General features: G+C 37.9%; 1 protein-coding gene across 4 annotated transcripts in view; it reads left to right on the forward strand.

Annotated features, from left to right (window-relative positions):
* The window catches only part of APBA1 (amyloid beta precursor protein binding family A member 1), a 104,709-nt gene that overhangs the window by 73,043 nt on the left and 6,632 nt on the right, over positions 1–25,034 (forward strand). For 3 of the 4 annotated variants that reach the window (XM_076362473.1, XM_076362472.1, XM_076362475.1), the window contains 8 exons: positions 2,709–2,810; positions 6,944–6,983; positions 10,032–10,177; positions 15,436–15,468; positions 16,550–16,636; positions 17,230–17,415; positions 20,857–21,036; positions 21,833–22,045. In XM_076362473.1, the coding sequence (XP_076218588.1) occupies positions 2,709–2,810; positions 6,944–6,983; positions 10,032–10,177; positions 15,436–15,468; positions 16,550–16,636; positions 17,230–17,415; positions 20,857–21,036; positions 21,833–22,045 (987 nt within the window). The remainder of the gene's footprint in view (positions 1–2,708; positions 2,811–6,943; positions 6,984–10,031; positions 10,178–15,435; positions 15,469–16,549; positions 16,637–17,229; positions 17,416–20,856; positions 21,037–21,832; positions 22,046–25,034) is intronic. The other variant, XM_076362476.1, reaches the window with a different exon arrangement.

Below are 25,034 nucleotides of genomic sequence, written 5' to 3' on the forward strand. Positions count from 1 at the left end.
TTTTGGGGACGGCTCTCATGTCATGTAGCAAACTTTATAGGATGTTTGATATTTGGGTTTGGTAGTTTTGGTTTTGGGGTTTTTTCCCCAAAAAAATTGGAGCAGACATTCAAACAGCATGTGGAAAGCTGTATGATCATTTTGATGGTTGCTTAATTCTGATACTTTGTAGATGAAAATAGCTGAGTAAAAGTATTTGTAGTGCTACTGGAGTAACTGTTAATATATTTTAAATGGTGCAAAATTTCTTAATGTCAGCAACCAGCTGGTTTAAATGAAATCATTTATTGTTATCACTTTAGTCTGTGAATATGAGAACTTTCAGGCATTTTAATGAACTTTTTTTCTGTGGAAACATTTAATGCTAAAATATGATATGCTTTACTTTTTTTCTTTGTTTACTATTTAAAGCTCAATCCTACAATATCCCGATGCCATTATTAGGTTAATAATATTGTGCATCTTTTATATTTAATCCTAATACAGAAATACTGTGTAACTACTGGGAATGTGAGCACTATAAGGATGCTTCCTTAAGTAAATAGGAGTTGCCATTTGTGTGGTTGAGTCACTATGGCACTGTAACTCGGGTAGTTACAGAGCAAGTCAGGGGAGCCTGTATCTCTTCTGCAGCCCCTGTATGAATGCTGGAGGTGCAATGAGCAATCCTTCAGTCTGACGGCACAAGCACATGCCAGTGTTCTAGGGATCGTTTAACAGCTGCATCTCCTTTTTGCCCTGCAGTTGTAATTCAAAATATAGGGAGATGCAAGGACTGCTCTTTTACCCTGGAGATATCTGTAAAAGGAATTGCTTCTTAACTCTTTGGAAGCCTTTATTAGTTAACTATAATTGTAATATTTAGTAATTAGCCAAGATAGACCTTTTAAAGGATTGAGGGTAAAGAGAAAGAGGAGAAGGGAATTTTATTTTCTTGTTTTGTTCCATATCTGTGAAGCTAAGCTTGCAAAACTTAGATATTTTTTTTTTTTTTTCCCCCACACTATTGCATAGAACTCAATGTTCAGTTTCAAAGAACTGGAGTGGAGGCATAGCAGGAGGGCACTCCTAGATTAGAGCTGCTGCCAGCTCAGAGCACTGGAAGTGTAGCCCTTTTCTGGTATGACTCATTGACTTAGAGAAAAGCCATGTCATGCAATTTTTGATGAAACTAGAAGAGTAGTATTTGACTGTTTTGCCATCAGTGATGAACTGTTGAGCTGGCAAAGCTAGGGCCAAACTTCCTATGTCAAAGGAGAGTGTAGAATGCCAGGACTGCTGGGCTAAACACCCAGCTTGCACAGATAAAGGCTAAACCTTCCTTTGAGGATTCACATTTTGGCATGTGCACTGGCATGTTATGGAGGTATCTCCATAAGATCTGCCTTTAAAAATGCCTGCTGGGCTGAAGCTTTATACTCTCTTTCATTTTGGTCATCTTCATTAATTCCACACTCTGTGATCTTGTGTCATATCCCCATACCAGCCCCCCCTGCTCTGGACTTCAGATACCTCGCTACAGCTTTTTAGTGTCACCAGCATTCATTAGGAATTGCCTATGATTAGAGTATCCCTTCCCAAAGCGTTCTTTTCTTTACCAAGATACTTGCTGACGGATCACATAGATCTAGATGTTCCATGATACTGCTTTTCTATGCTGTTCCCTTTGGTTTTCTGCTATGACCTTCTTGATGATCATCAATGACTAGGACATGATTGAAGAGACAGTTTCTCCACTGAATTGTTTACGGTGAAGGGAGAAAAATGAGGAAATCTGATCTAGAGAGCATGTATAATACTAAGATGAAACTGTGAAATATTTTCCAAGTTTGCTCTGTATCTAGGATGAGGAATCATAGTTCTTGATTACACTCGTATTGAGTAGTCCTTGAATATATTCATAAGTCCTTGAATACATTAGTATTACTCTGTACAGTTTATAAAAGTTTTTTTTTTTAAGATGATGGAATAACATTTATGGACAACCACTACAGCCTACCTCTGCTCAGATTAGATTAGTTTAGCACTTCAGGTTAATTATACCTGGGAGCATGTGTGCTTATGGGGAAATTGCAGTCTTTTCTTAACTCTCTCCAATTTGACAACTAAGTAATCTTTAGCTGAATCCCTGTGTTCTGGTCATGGTCAATTCACTTGTCTCCCATCGCAGCTTACTTCTTAGTGACTTTGTCTTTTCTTTCCTAGAATGTCAGAGCTTAGGACATCGGTCTGCATTGCCTGCAGCCTTCAGTAAGCTCACAGTCATTAGCCTGCATGCAATAGGCATGTACTTGTGCAACTGAAAGTCCTGTAACTGCAGCTTAGTTGAATGCTGACAGTAAGTAGTTGACCTAATATGATCCTCCATTCACTGTGCAGTTTTATGACACACTTTTTGGCTGAGTGTTGCTTGCCACTGAGTACAGCTTTTTATTTTCCAACTGCTTCATTTCATACATTACTGACAAATAAACACAGGTGTTTTTAAAAAGATTTAGCTGTTCAGAATAAGTCCACTGAGATACTGATATGTGATCATTAAGATAAAAAGCAAGGGTTACAACATTTTAAAAGTGTTTGTCTTGTTTTTTCTTTTTTTCTTTCCCCCTCTCATCTCTTCTTTCCCCTGCCAAGTTAGAGGAAAATATGAAAGAACAATTTCTACATTGGTCACTCAGATTATTATTTAATTTTCTTGCCATGTCTAGTCTCCATCTCCAGATTCCTCTTCACCTCGGGGTGCTGAATCGTCAAGTAGGCAACATCACCAGGATGTCTGCAGTACAGCAGAGGCCTCCGCTAATAAAGAGGTAGAGTGAAATCTTTTTAAAAGCCACAGTCTTGTTCATGCTGCTTATGCCTTTTTACTTTCCTTGCCCCCTTGTACCTGTGCAGTCCCTTCTCTTCTTCCAAAATTGCAACAGACTTGAAAAGCTGATTTGTAGCTCCTTTCCCTTATGCTTGCCAGGCTGGCTGACTGAATTTCTAACATACTTGAGACTGTTTATCATATAATTTCTGACTCTGTGCTCAGCTGCCACTAAATTCATTTAACAGGCTGGGAAGTGTTGATCAGCTCTGTATTAGAGAGCCAACATCAGCTCTGTATTAGAGGCAAAAGGAAGAAGCCCTTTTCTTTTCTCCATGCAGAATGTCTTCCTGCAAAGAAAAGAATGTTTCTCAGCCAGATGAAAAGGCTTGCTTAAATAAAATTAATTAGGTAGTAATTTATGCTGCTTAATATTTTGTCATTGTAGAAACTGACCTGCCAGTGATTCACAGTCAGAATTCAGTTCCTGACTCCAGGCTTCTCAAAATAAAGCTAAATACTTACTTTTTTTTTTTTACTTTTTTTTTCCCCCTCACCTGGCAGCTTTTTACACTGCAGTAGTTCCACCAACACAAATGAGAAGTGTAAGTAGAACTTCTCGCAGTGTGAAAAGAAAATAATTTGGCATAACAAGTATTTCGATTAGTGTAAAATGGCTGGCTCTGTAAACAGAAAAATCTGCAAATATTTGGTTTATATGCTTTTTGGTTTTTAAACTTCAAAAAAATCTAGAATCTGTAGTTTAACGAGATACCATATTGTTACTGATAGCAATGCATGAGTTATCTTCCACAATGAAAAAACCTGATCTACTATAACTGGAAATACTTATTAAAATTGAAACACTAATCAGTAATCTATTCTTTCTTTTTTTCTTTTGTTATTATCAAGGGATAAAAAAGCTTATAACATGTCTGTATTTGCATTTAGAAAATAATGAAAGGTTTCAAAAGACTTAAGAAACTCATAATTTCTCATGTGCTAAAGCCTTCAACAATAGATTGTGCCATTAAATTTTCGTCTGCTATATTGTTAGCTTGTTAAAGCCTTTAGCTTTCGTCAGGACAGGTTTTGTCACTTCATATATATCTTAACTTTTAGCAGTTTTCAGATACCAATAAACTTACACAAAGGAAGAAAACAAACAAGACACTACTCATTTCAGTTTTTAGCATGTGCTCACATGTAGTGTCAGAGGTGGTAAACCAGGTTTCACAGTAGGATGTATCAGGCTGTTTGTTTCCCTCAGATGAGCAATAATGCCTGCTTTAGTACTTCCAATGCCAGAAAAACAGTGATAAAGCAGCCTCATAATTTTGGGGAATGACTTTTAGGTCTTAGTAAAACCTTTTTTTAAAATACAAATTTTATAATACTAGGTGGCAGTGAGATTGACAAAAATAATGAAACATTAATGACCTTGATACTTCATTATTCATGGGTATGTAAAATTAAAAGGTGTAGGTTTCCTCCTATTGGTAACTTTACCTGTTACTTTACTATTCCTGTGGTCTTAGTAGAATGTCTTTCAACCTGGGTAATGAACAAAAAAATTTTGTGTGTGAGTTTTTGCAATCATAGAATCATTAAGGTTGGAAAAGACCTCTAAGATCATTGAGTCCAACCGTCGACCCAACACCACCATGCCCACTAAACCATGTCCCTAAGCGCCTCATCTACACGTCTTTTAAATACTTCCAGGGATGGTGACTCAACCACTTCCCTGGGCAGCCTGTGCCAATGTTTAACCACTCTTTCAGTAAAGAAATTTTTCCTCACATCCAATCTAAACCTCCCCTGGCACAACTTGAGGCCATTTCCTCTCGTCCTATCGCTAGTTACTTGGGAGAAGAGACCAACACCCACCTCGCTACAACCTCCTTTCAGGTAGTTGTAGAGCACAATAAGGTCTCCCCTCAGCCTCCTCTTCTCCAGGCTGAACAACCCCAGTTCCCTCAGCCGCTCCTCATAAGACTTGTTCTCCAGACCCTTCACCAGCCTCGTTGCCCTTCTCTGGACACGCTCCAGCACCTCGACGTCCTTCTTGTAGTGAGGGGCCCAAAACTGAACACAGTATTCGAGGTGCGGCCTCACCAGTGCCGAGTACAGGGGCACGATCACTTCCCTACTCCTGCTGGCCACACTATTTCTGATAGAGGCCAGGATGCCACTGGCCTTCTTGGCTACCTGAGCACACTGCCGGCTCATGTTCAGCCGCCTGTCAACCAGCACCCCCAGGTCCCTTATTTATATCCAATAAAAGGATATATGATGACAGTTTACACCACTCTATCCTGAAAAGAAGTTGCATCAGCTAGTCAGATTGCTGAATAGTTGCCAAATTTGTAATTACAGACTTTGTTCACTCTGTTTAAAAAAAACAAAAGTACTTTGGAAAGGGCATTTATATGCATGAGCTGTCTCTGGTGTGTAGGGGATTAGTCTTCTAGGCCTGTCAGAGTCCAGTGGTTGAATCTCCCTGTTAGCACTACACCAGCAGCAATTACAAACAATTGTTGAAGTCTGTATGGGTAGGTGATCCAGTAAAAACATTCATCTGAAGAGATGAAAGACCCACAGATCTAAAAAGGCATGTCGGTGTCCTCACAGCAGCTTAAATGCTTTGGCAGTGGGAGATCGTTGTTTATTGACATGTTTATTTATGCTAGCGCAATCTCTGACGGAGAGCTTTCTCGGTTTTGCAGTACAGCTTAGTCATTTTCATAATGAACAGCAAGTACTTAAAGACTGTGCAGGCTCTGCTGTCTGTGTCACACACCTTTTGTTTTTATTTCAAGAGTTGTTTTATTTTATAGCAAGACAAGAATCATTGGTTGAAAAATACTACTTGTTACATCCATTTTCTATTTGCTACAGTGGAAAACACTCCCTGGGGTTAGTCACTCGACCTGTCATGTAACTGTGACCTTCCTAGTTTACCTGCTTTTTCCACTAATGCACAGAACCTAGTAAGTTGTCCATCATAAAGGAAAATAATTTGGCATACATTTCAGTGGATATTGTCTGGAAATATACTGGAAATTGTCTAAGATATTATGCATTATTCTGATCATATATAGATTTTCTCTTAATAAAACTATATTAAGCAGTCATTGGAGGGGTTACTGCTAATACAATCAATTGTAGGTTCATTAAAGTTTTGTAATCCTTGGACTATCCAAAATTCTTATCTGCAACACATATGATAGCAGCAGATATTTCAATATACTTATTACCATCTATATATTGCCACACAGAATTTTCTTTGATAAATTTTCCTATGTATTTTACGTTATTGATTATAACAGAATGGTGAGTCTTACTCACTGAAAGTTGTAGCTTTCAGGTGTTTCAAGTGTTAGCCACAGAGTCTTTCACATAAAATTGCAGTTGGAAGTACGGTCTTACTTCAGACTGTGTACTTACATATGCAAGTCAGGATTTTTTTTGTTTGTTCACCTTTTATGAAATTGAAGCTACCAGATGTGTATCTGTGCTTGATACAGTGTAAACATAGTTGGTGGTGAAGTGTTAGTGAATTCAATTACCCCGCAGAATACAGGTTGCTACCTAACCTGTTAAAATTTAGAAAGCTTTTTGTAGGCTGTATTAATATGACGGATGCATAAGAAGAGTCTTAATGAATAACAGAATTTGGTTAATGAATAACAATTTTTTAAATTAATAACTGACTGGGCTGATGGTTTCAGTCATGAAGAATAACAGTATAGCGTAATTTTACATACTCCTGCATGTATTTATATGTAGTTGGAAGATCCAGTGTCTTTGAGATATGATGTATTTTCCTGCATACTTCTTTGACTAGTAAAAGTAGAGCACTTACTGGTAGACAGTTAATATACTACTGAACACCAACAAGTAACTGCAAACTGGGCCTAGCATGTTGCCTGATAGATAACGACACAAACGGAATACATTAACTCTAGTAGGTGCTTAGAGATTAAAAATACTAAATGTAATAATAAATCTTAATAAATTATGATCTTCCTCTGTTAATAGCTATGATTTACTTTTTTATTTTTTTGGCATGGAGAAATTTTTAATGCATATTTGTGCATGTTCTGTTTGAAATCCTTTTTGTCTTAATTACAGTCCAGAAAAAGCTTGGCTTCATTTCCAACCTATGTTGAAGGTAAGATAGTTCTACAATTTCTAAATGTTTTTTCATATCCAACAAACTCCAATATTTATAATGTATAAAATTTTATTTTTATTTGCTGAATAGAAAAGCTGCTAGGGTTGGGTATACATATTTATATTAAATTGTGTCCAATCTGGAACCTGAGCTAAATCCTACTATGCTCTTCCAGAAGTTCAGAAACATGGAGCTTTTATTTTTTTAGTGTTTTATTCGTAGTTTCTGTCTCAGTTCTGCTGGTTTTTTATCAGTATCACTTAAAACACTACTAATTTTTTTATGTTATTTACACAACACGTGAATGTGTGTGGACAGGGAAAATAGGTTAGGCAAGAAAAGCGTAGTGCTCTCTCCAGCACTGATTTCAATTGGCAGGCTCAATCCAATCTCAGTTGGATTAACTAGCAGAATTGAATTAATTGGATTAATCGGCAGGCCTGCCAGAGGAAGTGTGCACTGCTTTATTGCTACTTGTCCTCTAATTAAATAGTGCTTCCTGTCTTAGCGTTAAGGTTGTACTTGTACTAGTGCTGAGTTTATTCAGAACAATGTGAAAAAGCAAGTTACCTGCTACATGAACTGCTGTTACCTTTTGTATGAGTCTGCATCCTGTGTATACAGGAAGACTGCATGCTGTAAAACCCAGTTATTTTGTTATGGGATCATGACAGAAGCAGAAAATTCAGTTTCATTTGGTTTTTTCCTCCCTGACAGCGGTTGTTCCATATGCTTGATGAAATGCCAGAAATACAGTTGATGTGATAAATCATTTGGGCTGTCTTGGAACTCCTTGGATTGCTTTACAGTGTGCTGTGTTTAAACAATTATGTGATTATTCTCTTTAGACTACAAATTGATCATTGGATTAGTCTTCAGTGTATGAGCTGCATATTTTGGAGTCTGTGGCCAGAATGTCAACTAATGTAAATTTCATATATTGTTTTGAAACTTGCTGAGCTTTGGAATTTTGCAGCTATGAAGAATGTCTCTTCAAATTGAATTTTATCTCCTAGTGGTAGCCCTGTCTATCAAGGGCTATCTTAAATAATCCTCCCCTCCTTAAAAAAAACCAGCTGTAAACTAAAACTTTCTTAGATCTTGGTCCAGTGCAAAATTTCTTAGACAAACAAATTTTCCATTTTTATGTGCTAGCAGTCCAAGAAAAACTTGATAGCACCTATGCTACACTTTCGTTCAGATAATAATTTCGTTGTCAGCGGTAATAAATGGAGGGGGTCTTATAAAAAGCAGTTCTGTCTGTGTGTTCACCTCTGATGAAAATAGAGCACATACCTTTTTTGGTTTTAATATGCTTCCTTCTGGGAGTCTTATCTGCACCTTTGTCAGTCTATATTTATGGGTTTTGTGTTTTGATCAGAATTTGTACTATAAAGAGTTTTGTACCCTTTATAGTGAAGTGGTGGAGGTGGTGAAAAGGCCTTGACATGTAGTGTAACAAATAGCAACACTTAAAATGCTGTATGGTTTCAGGACTGGAAGTGTGTGCAAATATGTAGTACTTCCAGACACATAAATTTCCCTAAGGAAAAAATTCCATTTCTTTGGGTTGTGTACTTGAAGTAACTTGTTCATTTTGAGAGTTTTCCAGATACATAGTATCTGAACAAATTCTGCACACTGGAGATGAGCATCTTAAAATTACTAGTCATAAATTTTCATATTTAAGGAAACCATAAAGGAGACAAGCTTGCTTATAAGATTTATACATCTACTTCTGTCTGTGTGTATAGTTTCAGTGTGATACTTATCTCCAGCTCTTCTGTTATTTTAATCTTAATAATGAGTTGCATTTCTTTGGGGCCAAAGTTACCCATGCTTATTCTGAATGGTTGTTAATCTCTTCTGTTATAATTAGAACAAAATTGGCATTCTGAGTAATGTAAAACTTCAAGCCCCATCACCTTATATCTCAAGAAACCCCTTGAACTAATAAAAACTCCATTCTGATATTGCACGGTTTTTGCTTTGTTCTTAGAGGAAAAAAAGGCAAACCTAAAAACAGTTTATTTTTTTGGTGATAAAATGTGAACACTTTTACCATTAGCATTCTTTAAGATGATTTGCATTCTCACTTGTCCTGAACATCAATTGTTTTTCCTTGCTTGTAAGAAAACAAGAAGCTTCTTAGGTTAACCACCTCCTTTTTGGATCATGACAATTTTAACATGTAGCAAGGTGTTAAAATAGAACATTTTTATGTATACAGTTTTTAGATATAATTGCCAAACAGCAAAACACTTACAGATCATAAATGCTGCTTTGTAAGGATTTGCATTGTTAGGCACTAAACACTTCACCACCCTCTAACTTCCCACAGAAGTTGATGGGAGTCAGATCATTAAGAATCTGTGGGACTAAGAGGGTTGTTCTGCTATCAGGAGAGCCCGTGCTCTGTGTATTTAACAACATTTTTATTTAACTCTGTACTTTACCTCAATATCCTCGTTAAGACTAAGAATGATTTTTAAAGGTCTATGGCATAAAAGTACTTTGCTTAATTGGGCAATCAGTCTTCTTGGTAAAGGGGAGTAGTGTTGTACCTGTAAAGCATTCCCGTGGAGGTTCCGCTGCCTGTTGTACTAACTGCAGCTACACACAAGTGAGCAAGTGGCTGATGGCTGTTATTAAATTGCACCCTTCCTCTTTCTGTTTATGGCTGTTGGTCTTAGAATTGCGAGGCTGGTTTTGGTGGGTGAGGGACGAGCTGAGTAACCGTGTCTGTCCCTTTATAACAGTGAAAATTCACAGAGATTATTTTGCTCCAGGGTGATCCCTGCTCACAAAAGAATGAGCTGTTGTGAGAGACGGGCTGGATTAACAATTACAGCTTTTGTTGGAGAGATGAGAGCATTTGCTTGGTGTTTTGTACCTTTGAAAGTACTGGTTGCCATATCATCATGCTAAGCTGAAGTATTTCAGAGGAGGATTTGCAGCCATCAGGTGCAGGCTCAAGTTGTCAGTGCTGCTATTTTGCCATGGTTCAGCATGATTTTCTTCAGTGATTGCTTTCCTGTGTTACAGTTCCTGGACCTTGTGATCCTGAAGACCTAATCGATGGAATCATTTTTGCTGCCAATTACCTTGGCTCGACTCAACTCCTTTCTGATAAAACTCCCTCTAAGAATGTGAGAATGATGCAAGCTCAGGAAGCTGTCAGCAGGATCAAGGTGAGGAATAATTCCTGCTGCTTCTCATACGGGTGCCTTAAGGTTGTGGATATGAACTTCTTACGTATGCAGTAGTTTTTTCATGTGGGGTTATCTGTGGTTTCAGAAAGGTTAAGTGCCTCATCTTTCTTTCTGCAAAATAAATGACATGTTTAATGCTGCTTTTGGAACAAAACTGATAAGGAAAAGTTACCAGATCACTTTAATTCCCTATAGTTATACTTGTACTGTGTACTCTAAGCCAGAATCTGAAGTAAGTGTTAGTCTAAGTTATATATTACCTGGGTGTTGAGGGAAAACAGGTTCAGGGTATAACTAGTAAGTACTGCAGCTGCTTCTGGCTTGGCACTTGATGGAACTGGTACTGTGGTAACGTCTGCAGTTATTTTTGACCCTGCTGTGGATACTAGTTTCTCCACCACATAACAGCTATGAGCTGATTTAAAAAGAGAAAGAGAAGCCTGTGATGGTACAGAGATGTATGGAAAAAAAAATGATCCTGGAATCTGGTATGTTTGCTTTGTTTGTTTGGAAAACAGAAATGCGCACCGATTTCTGTACTGGCCGCGACAAGCAATGGGCATGCTGCTATATTATAAGTTACAATGATGACATTGTCAACTGAAGTTAAGGTGTGTGGATGAAGTATTGCAGAGTTTGTAGAGGATGCTGCAATATTCCTACTAGCCATATGTGACTGGGTGGTAGGCTCACAGCTTCTGCTAATTGAGCTAACCAACACAATCTCATCTGAAAGTTTTCCTTAGTTTAATATTTGTGTATTCTTCTTTTGTGTAGTTTATTTTGGATTCCAACTCAGACTCTGTGTGCAATTGTATAAAAGAGAGAGGAAGAGGGACAGCATGTCATCAGCAAGGCCGATAGCACTGTCTATTAAGGTCTGCTGTTGCTTCCTACTGTTATTATTCCTTCCAATGTTTTCCATGCCAGGTGTTCAGTTCGGGCTGTGTATGAAACTTTCACAGGGAAGCTCCAACTAGAAGCATTGAGACACTTCCAGAAATTGTAGTTTTGCTGATGTTCAAATACATAAGTTCTTGTAACCTTGTCTCTGAAAATCACTAACACTCTAGCATTTTAGAGGAGGCAGGAATGTAGCCTTCCTGTTACAGAGAAGTCATCTTCTGCCATCTCTGTAAAAGTTCCCACAAACTTAAGCTACTACTGAGCCTTTTGAAAAAGAATGATTTATCTGTGTTCATTGGAGACTGGATTCAGTGACATTTTTTAAAAAGTTTTTTTACTCAGCTTTCTCAACCCTGGCAGGTCTTGGTGGGTTCTTCCAAAAGCTACAGTGGAGGCTTTCCCTTACAGAGTCTGCTTCTTTCCTGCTCTGGGTGCAAGTAAGGCTGTGCCTGTCTGTTTAGTAGTCCCCGTGTGTTCTTTCCTGACGCTTGGCCGCATGGTAGAAAAGTTATGTGATGCACAGGAAATTAAAGGTAAGACAGAGAAGGGAGAGAAGTAAGGGCTTCGGTGAGGCTGGATCTAGGAGGGACGCATCACTGGAGGTTGAAAGGAAAGATTAGCATCAGCTGTCATAGGAAACTGGTATCAGGAGTTGAACTTGAGCCTGGGGCTGGGTAGCAAGTTTGCACCTAGGAGGTAAAGCTTGCGTGGGAGTACACAATACACAAAGATTAAAGGGAAGTGTTAGAGAAAACTGGAACAGAATTGATTCAGAGCGGGTCTATGAGGTATAAGAATGTAGACTCTGATACTAAATGTATTTCTTAGAAATTCATTAACAAAATGAAGTGCTTTCTGAGGATTCTGTTATGTCTCAGCACTGCTATGCCTCAAAACAGTAGAAATCTGTTTAGCTCATTTCACTCATAAAACCCATAATTTATACATCCATATAAATCAGCAGGCATGCATATTCTTGGTTGTAGTAAATTTGTCTCAGGGTGGAGGCCGAAGTAGTTGCATTGTTGACCTGGTAAGACCCTAGCTTGTGCGCATGATTTTCTGAAACTGTAAGTGTATTTCAGAAAATTGTTGGCTTACTGCATGGCATGCAATACCATTGTACACTTCTTTACCAGTTACTGCTTCTCTGCTTCTAGGCGAAGCTCAGGTAATGTAAATATACCTCCATGCACCTTAGGGTCTTTGGTTTATTAGGGTTGGTTTTGGCTGGTTTTGTTGCTGATTGCCATTAAAGCTAAACTTTTTTAGTGAGAAATCCATTACGACAGGTGGAGTTCTTGCTGCCAGATTCATCACTGCATAAGATAGCCTTTAGCCCAAATGTGTAAAATACTGCTCGCACAATGACTATGATACTTGTGCCCTACTCATGTTTGTTTACAGAGTGTTAGGTGTTGCATATGAACCATTTCTCTGTAGTTAAAGAAAACAGAGGTTATGAATTAAGAATGAGCTTTTAAAAATTTGCAGACTTGAAGTTAAGAGCACTAAAAAGGGGAGAAGAGCTTTGTTTAAGGCCCACTGTGTACACATACCTTCCATCTGAGTGGGTTCCTTTTGAATTTAATAATCCCTATAATGCTTCCATTTAGCAGAACCTTCAGACCACATATTCATTCATTTAGAATATGAGCAGATTTTGAAAACAATTCTCCATGCTGCTTCTTTAAACAAGTATCTCTTCAGTTAAAAGTACAAGAGTTGGGGGTTTTCTTGCTTGGGCATTCATCTCTGTGGAGTCCAACCGAGTTAAAACAGATACATTGCTTTGAAGGCATTCATCAAACATAGTTATTTCATATTTCCACTAGGGGGTGCTTTTAGTCATAGAAAAGGTATTTCACCATTTTCAGACTGTAGTCTCATTTCTTCAGATAGCATAGAAAGAAATATCTTTTCACATTTTACTTGGAGTGGATCCGTAATACTTGTAACAGTAAAAAAGTTGATGTTCATGGTTACAATTCACAGCTGATCTGTGCTGTTACGTTTCACATGTGAACTAACAATTAACTTTCATTTTTATTTTTCATCAATAGATTTGAGCTGTGTGGAAGGTTTGAACATTTTTAGATAACAACTGATTTAATTACTGAATGTAATTTAAGATAGAACCCATTCGTGGAAATAGTTTAATATTCTGCACATTTTGTTTACTCAGTATTATCTGGGTGTTCACTAAGTTGCCAGTACATTTTTTGTAGAGGTTAAATGGGGTGAGTATATTTAAGACATCCCTGTAGCAAAAGTGGAATCTCGCTGGTTTTTAACAATTTATAATTTTGGAAATTGCTACTAGATACATAGATACATTTCATTTAGCTTAAATGAAAAGCCTGGACTCTGTATATTTAAAAAAAAATAGTATTTTCTTTAGATTACGTAGTTTCTGTTTTTTCTAAGAATACAGAATCTTTCGATCTAAATTAGCAAAATAACATGATGATAAAGGGGATTTGTCTGATAAAGTGTCTTGCATAGAATTATCCTAATTTGTTTTTTTTCATGGACCATAACTTCTTTTATGACATTTCTGTGCAGTGTTAAATCACTTACTAAAATTGATTGTTCCATATCATTACCTTAGTTATATGAAATATTTGAAAATCATTCTTCAAAAAATTAAAATACCACTAAGACCAGATGCTACCATTGCAAGAGCAGAATTTTCAGTAAATTGAATGACAGTGTATTTCCATTAATCTTTGATTCTGCATTGTAAACCTCTAGCTCAAGGATTTTTTTCCCCCTTTTTCTTCTTTTTGGCCTATGCTTTCCTTCTTTTGTGGGGTCCATCACTCTCTAAAGTTTGGGAAGGGGGGAAAATTGTCTGAAGGGGAGCTTGATTTTGGAAAGCAATTTAAATGCTCTATCTCATGAATGTCTCCCCCTTGTCCAGTGTATCGCAGGCAGCTGTTACTCAAGATGAGTATATTATTTCTGAGTACCAATGTAAATTAATGTAATGGAGAGCCTGCAGCATGAGGCAGTTCTAATTGCTTTTGCAATAGTTTGCAATCACCAGGCTATCAAATATTTCTTAGTTTGAAAAAAGTGACTAAAAGCTGGTATGAGAATGTTTATATTTGTAAATAAACAGCACAGTCTAAAGTTTCAGTTAGCTGCTTTCAGATTTGTTTATACAAAACCTGACAGATTTAAGTTGTGAGCATCAGTATAAAACGTTTGATGTGTCTTGTGATTCAGGCCTCCTATTTGTTCTTCATAAAAGTAGTTAGCCATGAATTTCTGTGAAGCCTGTAATAGTAAGCCTCCTTCCTACCACAAGAACACCTGTTAATTTAATTAGATAAGAGGCTGTTACTGTTGGAAGTCAAAGGATATCTGCCAGCCTGGTGAGTGTTGCATTTCTTCAGTAAGCAAGTCTTTAAGTTCAGTTCACCTTGGTTTGAATTAATGATTGCAAGACTGTAAGAATGATGATTATTTGTGTTGTTATTGTTGCCACAGTAATAACACATAAGGAATCAGTTTGTTGCAATGGGTTGATATATCTCTGGATGTAAATCAATTAAACTACTTAGTGATAAAAGACCTGTTTTCAGGTGTTTGTGGAACTGAAGTACATGCTCCACTGCCTTCTTGAAAAAATGTGGTAGTATGGACATATCTTTGTGCAGGTGTCACAGGAAAACCTGTTGTCCAGATATGCAATGCTAACATTGGTATGGGTATATTTGCACAGAAGGAGGAGAAAATGGAGGTGAAAGTTACCTTCTGTTATTTTGTTTTTCCAGGAAAAAGTAGCGTAGTTTTAGGGAGGTTATTTTTTGAAGACTGTTTAAGTTTGAGAGCATTAGAAAACTTGAATCTAAATTATTTAGATCTGAAAAAGCTGGAATAATAATGGTTAAGATTCTTCTCTCACCTTTTACACTGGTGTTGCTTCAAAAGAAGTAACCTCATGGTTTACACTGCTGTAAATGAGGGGAAGCTCCGTTTTTTTTCCTTAAAAAAAAAACAAACCAAGAAAAAAACCACAAAAAAAACCCCTTGTTTGTTGCGAATAGTGTTTTCAATGAAAACAAAAAAATCCTTTGGTGTTCTTCCTGACTTATTTGGTGTGGTTTCTTTTCATTTTTTAAAGTAATTGTGCTAAACATGAAATTTTAATTTTTTTTTTAAGCCAAAAAGAAAAGGAGGAAATTAATCTAAGCAGGGACTAATTTAGAACAGCTAGTAGTCTGTGAGCCCTGGCATTAGCATGCAGATTCCTGCTTGACTTGGAGTCTCTGTAAGTTCTTCTCTAACTATTCTCCTGTCTCTGTTTGTTCCATGCTAAGCAGATGGCCCAGAAATTAGCCAAAAGCAGGAAGAAGGTGCAGTACAAACTCCATCAGCTTGATGTTATGCCTGTTCTTTTGTTTTCTGGGAGGGTTTTTTGCCTTTCTTTTTATTTTGTGTTTTTATTTTCTGCATCCAGCAAGTTTTTTTTAAGATTTATTTCTGAGCCACCATACAAGTTGACATTTCTCAGAAATCAGTTGCCTGATTGGCCATTTTTTGTTGCTTATCATTAGCCATTTCATGTTAGAAATAGAATAAAGATTGGATTTATCACATGGTTACAGGCAGTACCCAAAATGCATACTAAAGAAATAGGACTGACATGGCAAAGGTTTTAACTCTGTAAAATGATAGATTAAAATTGTCTTTTTTATTTTATTTTATCTTTCTGTAAGAGTGCTTGCTTTGATTCACAGATGTGTCAAATTGCTGGATGCAAAAAAGAAAAAAATTATGTATATATACACACAGTAATATGCTGGATTGACTCATCTTAGTAATAAGTTTCGTTTATGGAGTTTTAAGTATCTTAACAAGTCTAATTTTTAAAAAAATTACAAGCATTTGCTTTCTGTTAACAAAATGTGACTTCTAAAGTGGGTTAGTGCTTGAATAGTATGTTGTCCGATTGTGAAGGTCTTCTTACCAGAACTGCATTATGAATTGCTTAAACTGTACCCACCTGTGGTACAGGTTTTTCCATTGGTCTTGGCAGTCACTGTTAGCCCATATAGAAATTCCTCAGGCAAGAGATGCTGTTAGGCCTTTCTGTGGCTTGTGTGAAAAACTTTCATTTAAAGTGGGATTCATAGTGTGGAGAAAATGGGAGAATCATTTTGATTTTCATGAAATCTTTATATAGTTCATGTTGCAGTCAGGTATAATTTTACTGAATCAGGGTTAACAATTTTTCAAATAATATCCAATTCACTTTCACATATATGTATATAGTTTCCATATCTTTGTGTTTATCTTTAGCTTCTGCAGTCTAATACTCTATCTTGCATTGCTGTTCTGGTGACTGTGTCTTAGTGCGCCCCTGTTCATGAGCTAACATAATTAGTAAGTATGTTACCTAATGTGTTTGTTTGACTCTAATCCATTTATTTGCAGGCTCCAGAAGGTGAATCTCAACCCATGACTGAAGTGGACCTCTTCATTTCTACACAGAGAATAAAAGTACTGAATGCAGACACACAGGTATAGACAAAGATGCCTTTGTCAATATTGTGGTAGTAGGCTACTGAAATAGACTTTCACCTACCTGCCAAAATTTGTCCTTCAAAAAGTGCTGGCTCTTGTATTTCTCTCCAGGATTTCCTAGTAAGAAATCCATGCTCAAGAACCATGTCATACATGCAATTACTCTGGTGTGTCTGACTTTAGAAATTATTAGAATTTGCAGGTAAGCTAATTGCAGTCAGCTCATTTCTTATGAGCCATGATGCATCAAGTATCAATTGTGCCCAGAGTAGCCCGAAATGTTTGGTTGTCATAATTTGAAGTTTATAGTCCTTTGTACATACATGCCCAGCATATTCAGGTTCTGATACTGAGGTCTTTATGTGCTTTTCCACAGAAAACACAACTTTAATTTGTAAAACTTGCTTTTTGCTTTGCTTTTGGAAAGTGGAGCTCTTGTTTTCTATTGGCATCTCCCATCATGCATGACAGGTATTACAGACTTCACTTAGCAAAGGTCTTATATTGCCATTAGTTTGTTTTCATAATACTAGGTGTGCAATAAGAACTTTGTTGAAACAGCTGCTCATGTTGGTTTTTGTATTCCCCAGGAAACCATGATGGATCATCCCCTGCGGACCATTTCTTACATTGCAGATATAGGAAATATAGTTGTTTTGATGGCTCGTAGGCGAATGCCACGGTCTAACTCCCAGGATAATGTGGAAGCATCTCACCCTTCCCAAGACGGAAAGAGGCAGTACAAAATGATTTGCCATGTCTTTGAGTCCGAGGATGTAAGGAATTACTCTGTCTTGTAATTTTCTAGGGGTGGAAATGTAAGCACATTTTAGTAGGCTTGAAGTCCATTGCAAGTGGTCCTGTTTGTTCATTAACTGCAACCAAATATTTCATCTAAGCAGAGGAACTTGCCTTCTGTTTGCACGCGAAACTGATGTTTATAGAAATGCTTCCCATTTTTAAGCTCCTTCAATGCCTTCCAGTAACAATAAGAGGAGGGTCCAGTTGCCACAGCTTACAAATACCAGCTCAGATTCTGCATGTGAGAGTGAAAGTCTATCAGAGATGCTTATTTTTGCAGGGAAATTCTAATCCCAAGTATTGCATCAAGGATTTTTTTTTTTTTTGAGGAGGAGACTTGTGTTGGGGAATAGTTGCTGACATCATATCAAAAAGCCAGCAAAGAGAGTTGGTAATTCCAGCAATCCCAAAGTATGCTGAATAGAGACACAGCTGAGTAAATTTTAGTCTATGGTGCAGGTTACTAAGCTACCTTACATAGGACTTTATATCCTGTCTTCACAATCAATGTTGATAACTTGCTCATTTTATGCACTTTTTAAAGCTCAGTAACTGAAAGGTAAAAATCAAACATATTAGATTGAAGTGGCTAGATATGTAGCTGTTGAGATCATAATCAAATTAACCCTAATAATTTGGGAAAATAAAAAATCTCAGTTCTAAGCCCTCCAAAGAGCAGAGTATCACTTAAGAGAAATAAGATGAAAATATCCATTTCTTATAAAATCCTCATATGTCTTCCACTCTACAGTGTATCAGCAAGGACTTTGAGATGGAAAGGTTTTCTTGAATAAGCAGCTGATTTTATGTAGTGATGAATCTGTTCTAAACCCATGTGTGGATAAATTATCTGGTTGCAGATGAATGTACATATACGACCCACTGATGAGGTTAAAAAGTAAGGACAAGAGCTCTGATAGAAGTAATCCTCTACCAAAATTTTGACAGCATAAAAAATTGTGGATTTTTTTCCCCAAAATAACATGTAGGCTAGTTTTGCAAAGCCTTTCAAGAAACTGATGGGAAAATAAGAAGAGTAGCCGATTTTTTTTGGCTTAATGTCACTTGACATGCTGCCCGCTTTGAGGCTGCTGTTCCTGTATTTCTAGTCACAAGTTTGGACACTGCTAGCTCTCTTACAAGCTAGCAAAAATCAAACTGTCAGATGCCAGAGGCTGGGGCTTATTTTCCTTCAGCATGTGGTGGTCTGACTATGATCCAGACTTCCTGGATCTGTTTCCCAGGCTGCTATTAATACTTTGGCTAGCTGGCATCTATGCTTCTTTTTGGGGATCACTTACATTACTTTCTCTGGTTTGTTTGGATCAGCCATATTTGTGTCAGATGTGATCCTCCCTATGCCACTAGATATTGGCCTGGAAAGTACATGCCTGCAGATCCAATAAAACATTCCTCAGTAAAAATATGCTGAGAAATTGCAGGAGATTATGTCAGCTCTCCTTAGTCATGGTATAGTTCACAAATAGCTTGTAAAATTTATTTCAAATACCCAAAGGACTAAGAAAGTGTTAAAATGGAAACATTGTAGCACCTGTTAGCAGCAAGGAGATGGCAGCTTCAAAGATTTTGTACATCCAGTGGAGTAGTACAGCCTGTTTATATTATAAAACTCATGTATGTATCATTGTCACGTTTTCTTCTTCTGGGACAGCTGGGTATTTAGAAGAATTTACCCAGTAACTGACACAGAAACTGTAAGCCCCCAAGCGGGCGTTGGCCAGAATGTGTCTCTGCTTGGAAGAGTCCTTATCCAAGGAGGACAGCACCAGATTTTCAACTGTATTTAGAGCTGGGTCTTCAAATGAGCTAAACCCTAGTGATCTGCCCAAATGCTGGGTGTCTAAATGGGAGTTGACCTCTTCTTGGAGAGAAGATACACGTGTATGAATGCAACACCTGCATTTATCTCCTTACCTAGGTTACTGAGCTATAGAGGTGTAGTTTTCCCATTATCTTGCAGTCTTATTCTTGCTGTCAAAACTGGGTTGATCTGAGCATTGGTAAAATACTGCCAGTCTAGATATTGGCCTTTTCAGAAACAGCAATCATGCTATTCTCAGCAGCAGGTTTAGCTCTAGTTTGAGTTGCTTTGAGATACAATCAACTTTTTATTTCAGGGTTGGGAACCTTTCCTTTGTTAGGGACCAAAGTGGACTTTAAATACAGCTGGTAGGCTGTATAAAAATGTACCTCAGCAGTATTCATTCATCACCAGCACTCCCCCAGGCGTACCTTGTCAGCTATGGAGCACTCCTCCTCTTCCCTCCCTTCGCCACAGCCAGCACTGTGCTCCAAGGGACTGTTTCAGTACGTATCGTGGCCAAACTCCTGTGCACTACACAGTGCTTACTGCACGTATCGCTCCAGTTATGCACAGCAGTACTCTGCACCATGCTGTGCTGCTTTCCTCTCCTGTCCATTACCTGTCTCACACTAACCATGGTCACTACCTCAAAGGGAGTCATCCCTCTGGTCTGCTGTTTCCAGCTGCATCCCCCACCTTGTATGACACAGAGCTTTCCCCGTGTCTACCTTGTGCCTGATTTCTCTCCCACTGCTGCAGATGTAGAACAGTGCACGGTGAGAGCAATGCAGTGTAGTGAGTGGTGCATTTTGTGGCTTTAGGTGCAGGGAAGGCTACGGGAAGCTGCAAGTGCAAGAGGGTGGACACAAAGGACAGGCTGAGAAGGAAAGGGGCAGGGAACTGGCAGAGTCATGGGAGTTGGAGGGAGAGAAATAAGAAATGTAGGGGAGAGAGGTTGAAGGAGGTAGCAGGGTGGAGAAGGGAGATATATGTGACCATTTCTAGTCACTTCAAGACCTGGATCCAGTCACTAGTTGCTGCCCTTTTCCTGTTTCATCTGAGACTGAGGTGGGAGCAGCCAATATGGACATGATGGTTTTAAAGGAAGGTAAGAAAAGGAGGAACTATCCTTTTAAATGTAGTTGTGTGTTTTCTAGTAGACAGTTTCATTTTCACTGCTGGCTTGTCAGAGAATGGCATTGCCTCTGCTAGAAAGGAGAGCCATCTGGGAGCTGCACATGTGGGAAGAATTGTAGGTGCAAGCTACAGTCACTGCAGTGGGTATACCTTTACGTTTATATTAGCAGTTCTTAACTGTGAAAGGATGGCTTTATTTATATTTATAATTTATAATTGCTTACCAAGCTGGATTCATGGCACAGGTGAATGTATTGACATTTTGTGGGTCTTTCAAATCAGTTCTTAATGCACAAATATTTTTTAAACTGGATTGCGGTAACTTGACTTGTAGGTTCCTCAACTTGACTTGATGATCCATTTTACAATGTGATGGTAACAGAGAAAGTGTCAGTGGACAAGACCATCAGAATGTTTCACTTTTTTCTTTTCTCTTCTCTGGGAACCGCTACAGGCACAGCTGATTGCACAGTCCATAGGTCAAGCATTTAGTGTGGCCTACCAGGAATTTCTGAGGGCAAATGGAATCAACCCAGAAGACCTTAGCCAGAAGGAATATAGTGACTTGCTCAATACCCAGGACATGTACAATGATGACCTGATTCACTTCTCCAAATCTGAAAACTGCAAAGAAGTATGTCTGATTTTTTTCCATAACAGCATTAAGCTGCTCTGTACCAGTTGCAGGCCCATGCTGGCAGACATCGGAAAACCATTAATACTTCCTATAAATGACCTCAGTGAGCCTAGAATATCCTCCCAAGTAGGACACCCTGTCATGAGCTCTGTTTCAAAGGCAAACAGTGAACCCAAAATTTATCAGCAGTGAAGTCATTTACCATCTGTTTCTGTTCTTTTTACCAAACAATTTTCAGACATATTTGACATTGTATGTTAATGAAATGAATTTAAAACAGATTAACAGAGTAATACAATTAAACAGATTACAGTAAACAATATAAAATTTATAGAGGCATGGGTGTTTGTGAGAGTGGCTGATTCCGGATTTTAAAGGGTTGTATTTGTTGAAAGGATTTGTAGCTTGATTAATAAAGATGAACCAGTGCACAACTGCAACACACAGGTAGTGGTTTTCCAATCCACAGTCATAACCTCTTGCAATGTCTTCCTGTTTAGCTTTGTCCACCGAAGCCCATGGCACGAGGGTTTCTTCCACTCCAGTTTCCTCTGCTCATATGCAGAAAGAAGTTGTGAGGGGTGTTTCGCACTAAGCAAAATCTATATTATGTAGTGTTGATGATATCATGTTTTAATACAAATGAAATGTAGTAAAATGTGTACCCTGTTTTGTTTTGCCTTTGAATTAGAAATGCAGGTTGCAAATAAGGAGAGGTATGCGTTCGTTGGTGTTAGTCAGTTCCATAGGTGTGAAGAAGCCTTTTTTTGAAACACTTTTTCTTATGATACAGGTTTACATTGAAAAGCAAAAAGGAGAAATCCTAGGTGTAGTGATTGTGGAGTCTGGCTGGGGATCCATTTTGCCTACAGTTATCATAGCCAACATGATGCACGGAGGACCAGCAGAGAAGTCTGGGAAGCTGAACATAGGGGACCAGATCATGTCAATCAATGGGACCAGTTTGGTTGGTTTACCACTCTCAACATGTCAGAGCATTATAAAGGTATGGAGAATGTTTCTGGAAGTTACACATTTTAAAAGGGTTCCATAATAGGAGAGCAGAAAGTATAGAACTCTTAAGTAAATTCTTCCCAAATGTTTGTATAGCACTCCATTTCATGATCTTTAAACTACAGTGGGAGTTATGCTACACTGACTCCCAGAAAGTGAGCTGTGCCATTTACTTGCATAGACAAGGACTCTGCAGAACTTCACTCCACTGCACTCCAAGAGAATATTTTGTTCAGAAGGAAGATATTACCAGATATACATCTGAAGACACTTAAAATTTTATGTGACAAGTGGAGGCACAGATGCCTAATACTGTCCTAGGCCATATTAGCTGTTTAAATGCCTCCTAGTATCTGGCTGAAATAGAGCTAATGCTTTTTTGTTGTTGTTGTTTGTAACTATTTTTAAAACTTTTAAACTTTGAATTAAAGACATACTTATCCTCTGTAGAAACTGCTCAAATTATCTGAAGGTGTGATGTTTCTCTTGACTTGGCTAAATGAGATATTTTAATTAGAAGTGCTTTCTTCTAGTTGTCAGATAAGTATGTGACTGCAAAAAGCATGCAGGTGAACTGGAACTGAACAGTGTCTGGAGTAGCTGTAGCATACAAGGGAATAGGTATTTAAACATCAGAGTTTCAAGAGCTGGAACGATGCATTACTAGGGAATGTTTGAGATTAAGCTATATGGACTTTGTTATTTATCAAAATAGCCCCTCAGAGTTACTGCAGATCATAACATGTAGACACATAATGTAATGCTGGTGGTGTACTATACAGAAATCCTCTGATTTCTAGGAATATGCCTGTTAAACTTATTTATTTAGGCAACTTTCCAGTAATAAGTTGTATTGTGTAATTTTTTTTTGCATTTTGTACTTTTTTAAATTGCAAAGTAAATTTTGCACTTACAAAGTAAATTTATAACGTAAAAAAAATTTACAGAGTAAATTTTTATTTTTTGTCCATGGATTAGTTTCTTAATACTTGAACTAAGATGTTTGCTATAAAGACTTCCCATTCTGGTTTCCAAAAATGTTAATGTTGAGTTTTGATGAGTAAGAGATGCACAAGTCACTGAACCAGCCATTTTAGATTCAGTGAGTAGAAATGATAGCCTGGAAGTGTAGCATACTAAAAACACGACAAAAACAGTCTTACATTTGTGAAGGAAGGGAAAAAAAAATCATACTAAATATCTTTGTGCCAGCTTCAGTGGAACAAAACTCCCTGCAAATTTAGGCTTTTCATGTTAGCCATACTGGTTTCCTATCCCACATCAGTTTTATTTCTAAAACTGTGGTGAGTTACGCTTCTCTGATTCAGGGACTTCTCAGGTGGAGTTTCGTTGTGCTCGTCTGTACTTGCTCAAAACAGAAACAACCAGCTTTGCTGTTTCCAGCTTCTGCAGACCTTTCTCTTCCTCACTGATACTTACTGCTGTTGCTATAGGAACTGCTAGACATTCATTTTGTCTTTCTAAAGAGAAGATAGTCTCTTTATGTACTCCATACATCTGGAGCTGTTCATATAGCTTCTGGTAACAAGTGTATATATACCACTGAATGATCAAAGCACACATTTAAATGTGGCAGAAGCATCTCAGGATTTCAGATTTCTTTAGCATGCTGTAAGGACTCCTATGAAAAGATTAGAATATTATGTAGATAAGAAGAATATCTTGCAAGCACTTCAAATAAGATAATTTCAGTATTATGGATGTAATCTCTGGTACTAATTGACCATAAACCAATTGCAAACTGACAGAGCTTGGAAGAAGCTTTCCATATGTGGTGGTTATTCCCTAATTGTATTATGCTACTTGTATCTTTTTCAGAAGCATCTGGTGCTGCCTACTATCAGAAGCATACTCAGGGACTAGATAAGCAAATAAATTGGTCAAATGATGCAGTTGTTTTGTTTCTGATCAGCATATATTACCAGTCTGCATAATACTGGAAATTAGCCACTTTTGAAATATATGTGCTTTCTGTAAAATTAGAAAATTATTTGTTGGGGACCACATTACTTTTTTTTCAAGGAATACATATAAATAAGTTGCACATTCGTCAGGGAAGTAAGAACGCAATGATACCAACTCTGTTGAGGGCATGTAAGCTGAGTGAAATCGGATGACTGAAGTTAGACACCTAAATTCCTCATACAAATGGGCATCTCCAGTACTCTGCATGACTCCTACCCTCCTGGATTTAGAAGGCTGAGGCAAAAGCCCCTCAGACTTTTGAGTAAACATTGTACCCACAGCTTAGTACAGGTTGATTAATCCCTGTCTTCCACTATGTGTGTTGTTGTGAAGACCTGCATATAGAAGATGAAAGGCCCTTGAGCATGTGTGGTGTGCTGCTAACTCCTCACTGGAGTGGAGGAGTCCATAGTCATGGAAGAGATGGAGTTCGGACCTTCTTTCTGCTGAGAGTGGAGTAGAGGCAGTTCCCACAGCCATGTGTTTTGTCATTTTGTATTCACATGCCCATTTTCTTGAAGCCACTTTCAATAATGAGCCAAGCTGAGCTCAGCATTGTGTGGAAGTGAGGGCAGCTGTTTCCCATGTGATGATTGCATCCAGTTTAAGGCACTGACAAGAAAACAGACTCTAAGGCAGTTCACCGTGGCAGGATGCCAGTCTAGTTATTCAAGTCACTGCTGAATCTGGAGTTTAGCTCAACAGAATCAGCAGCAGTAAACTGGATGTAGAGACTTCAGTGTATTACCTTAGCTATAGTAGAAATTATTTTTCAGAATTAACCTTCTGAAGTCAGTGTCGGACACCTGTTACTTGCAGCGGGATCCAGATTTCAATTGTACATACAAAAGGAATTCAGGAGTAGGTACTGGAATTGCTAGGTGTTGTATTAAGTAAGGTGGAAGTTGCTGTATTCTTTATAAAGCATTTCTTTCTTGATGTGGATTTTATATTTATGTATTTATTTGTTGGTTAATCCTTTGTGTGAATGAAGC

Source organism: Aptenodytes patagonicus, chromosome Z (assembly GCF_965638725.1).
Source record: "Aptenodytes patagonicus chromosome Z, bAptPat1.pri.cur, whole genome shotgun sequence".
NCBI classification, from domain to species: Eukaryota; Metazoa; Chordata; class Aves; order Sphenisciformes; family Spheniscidae; genus Aptenodytes; species Aptenodytes patagonicus.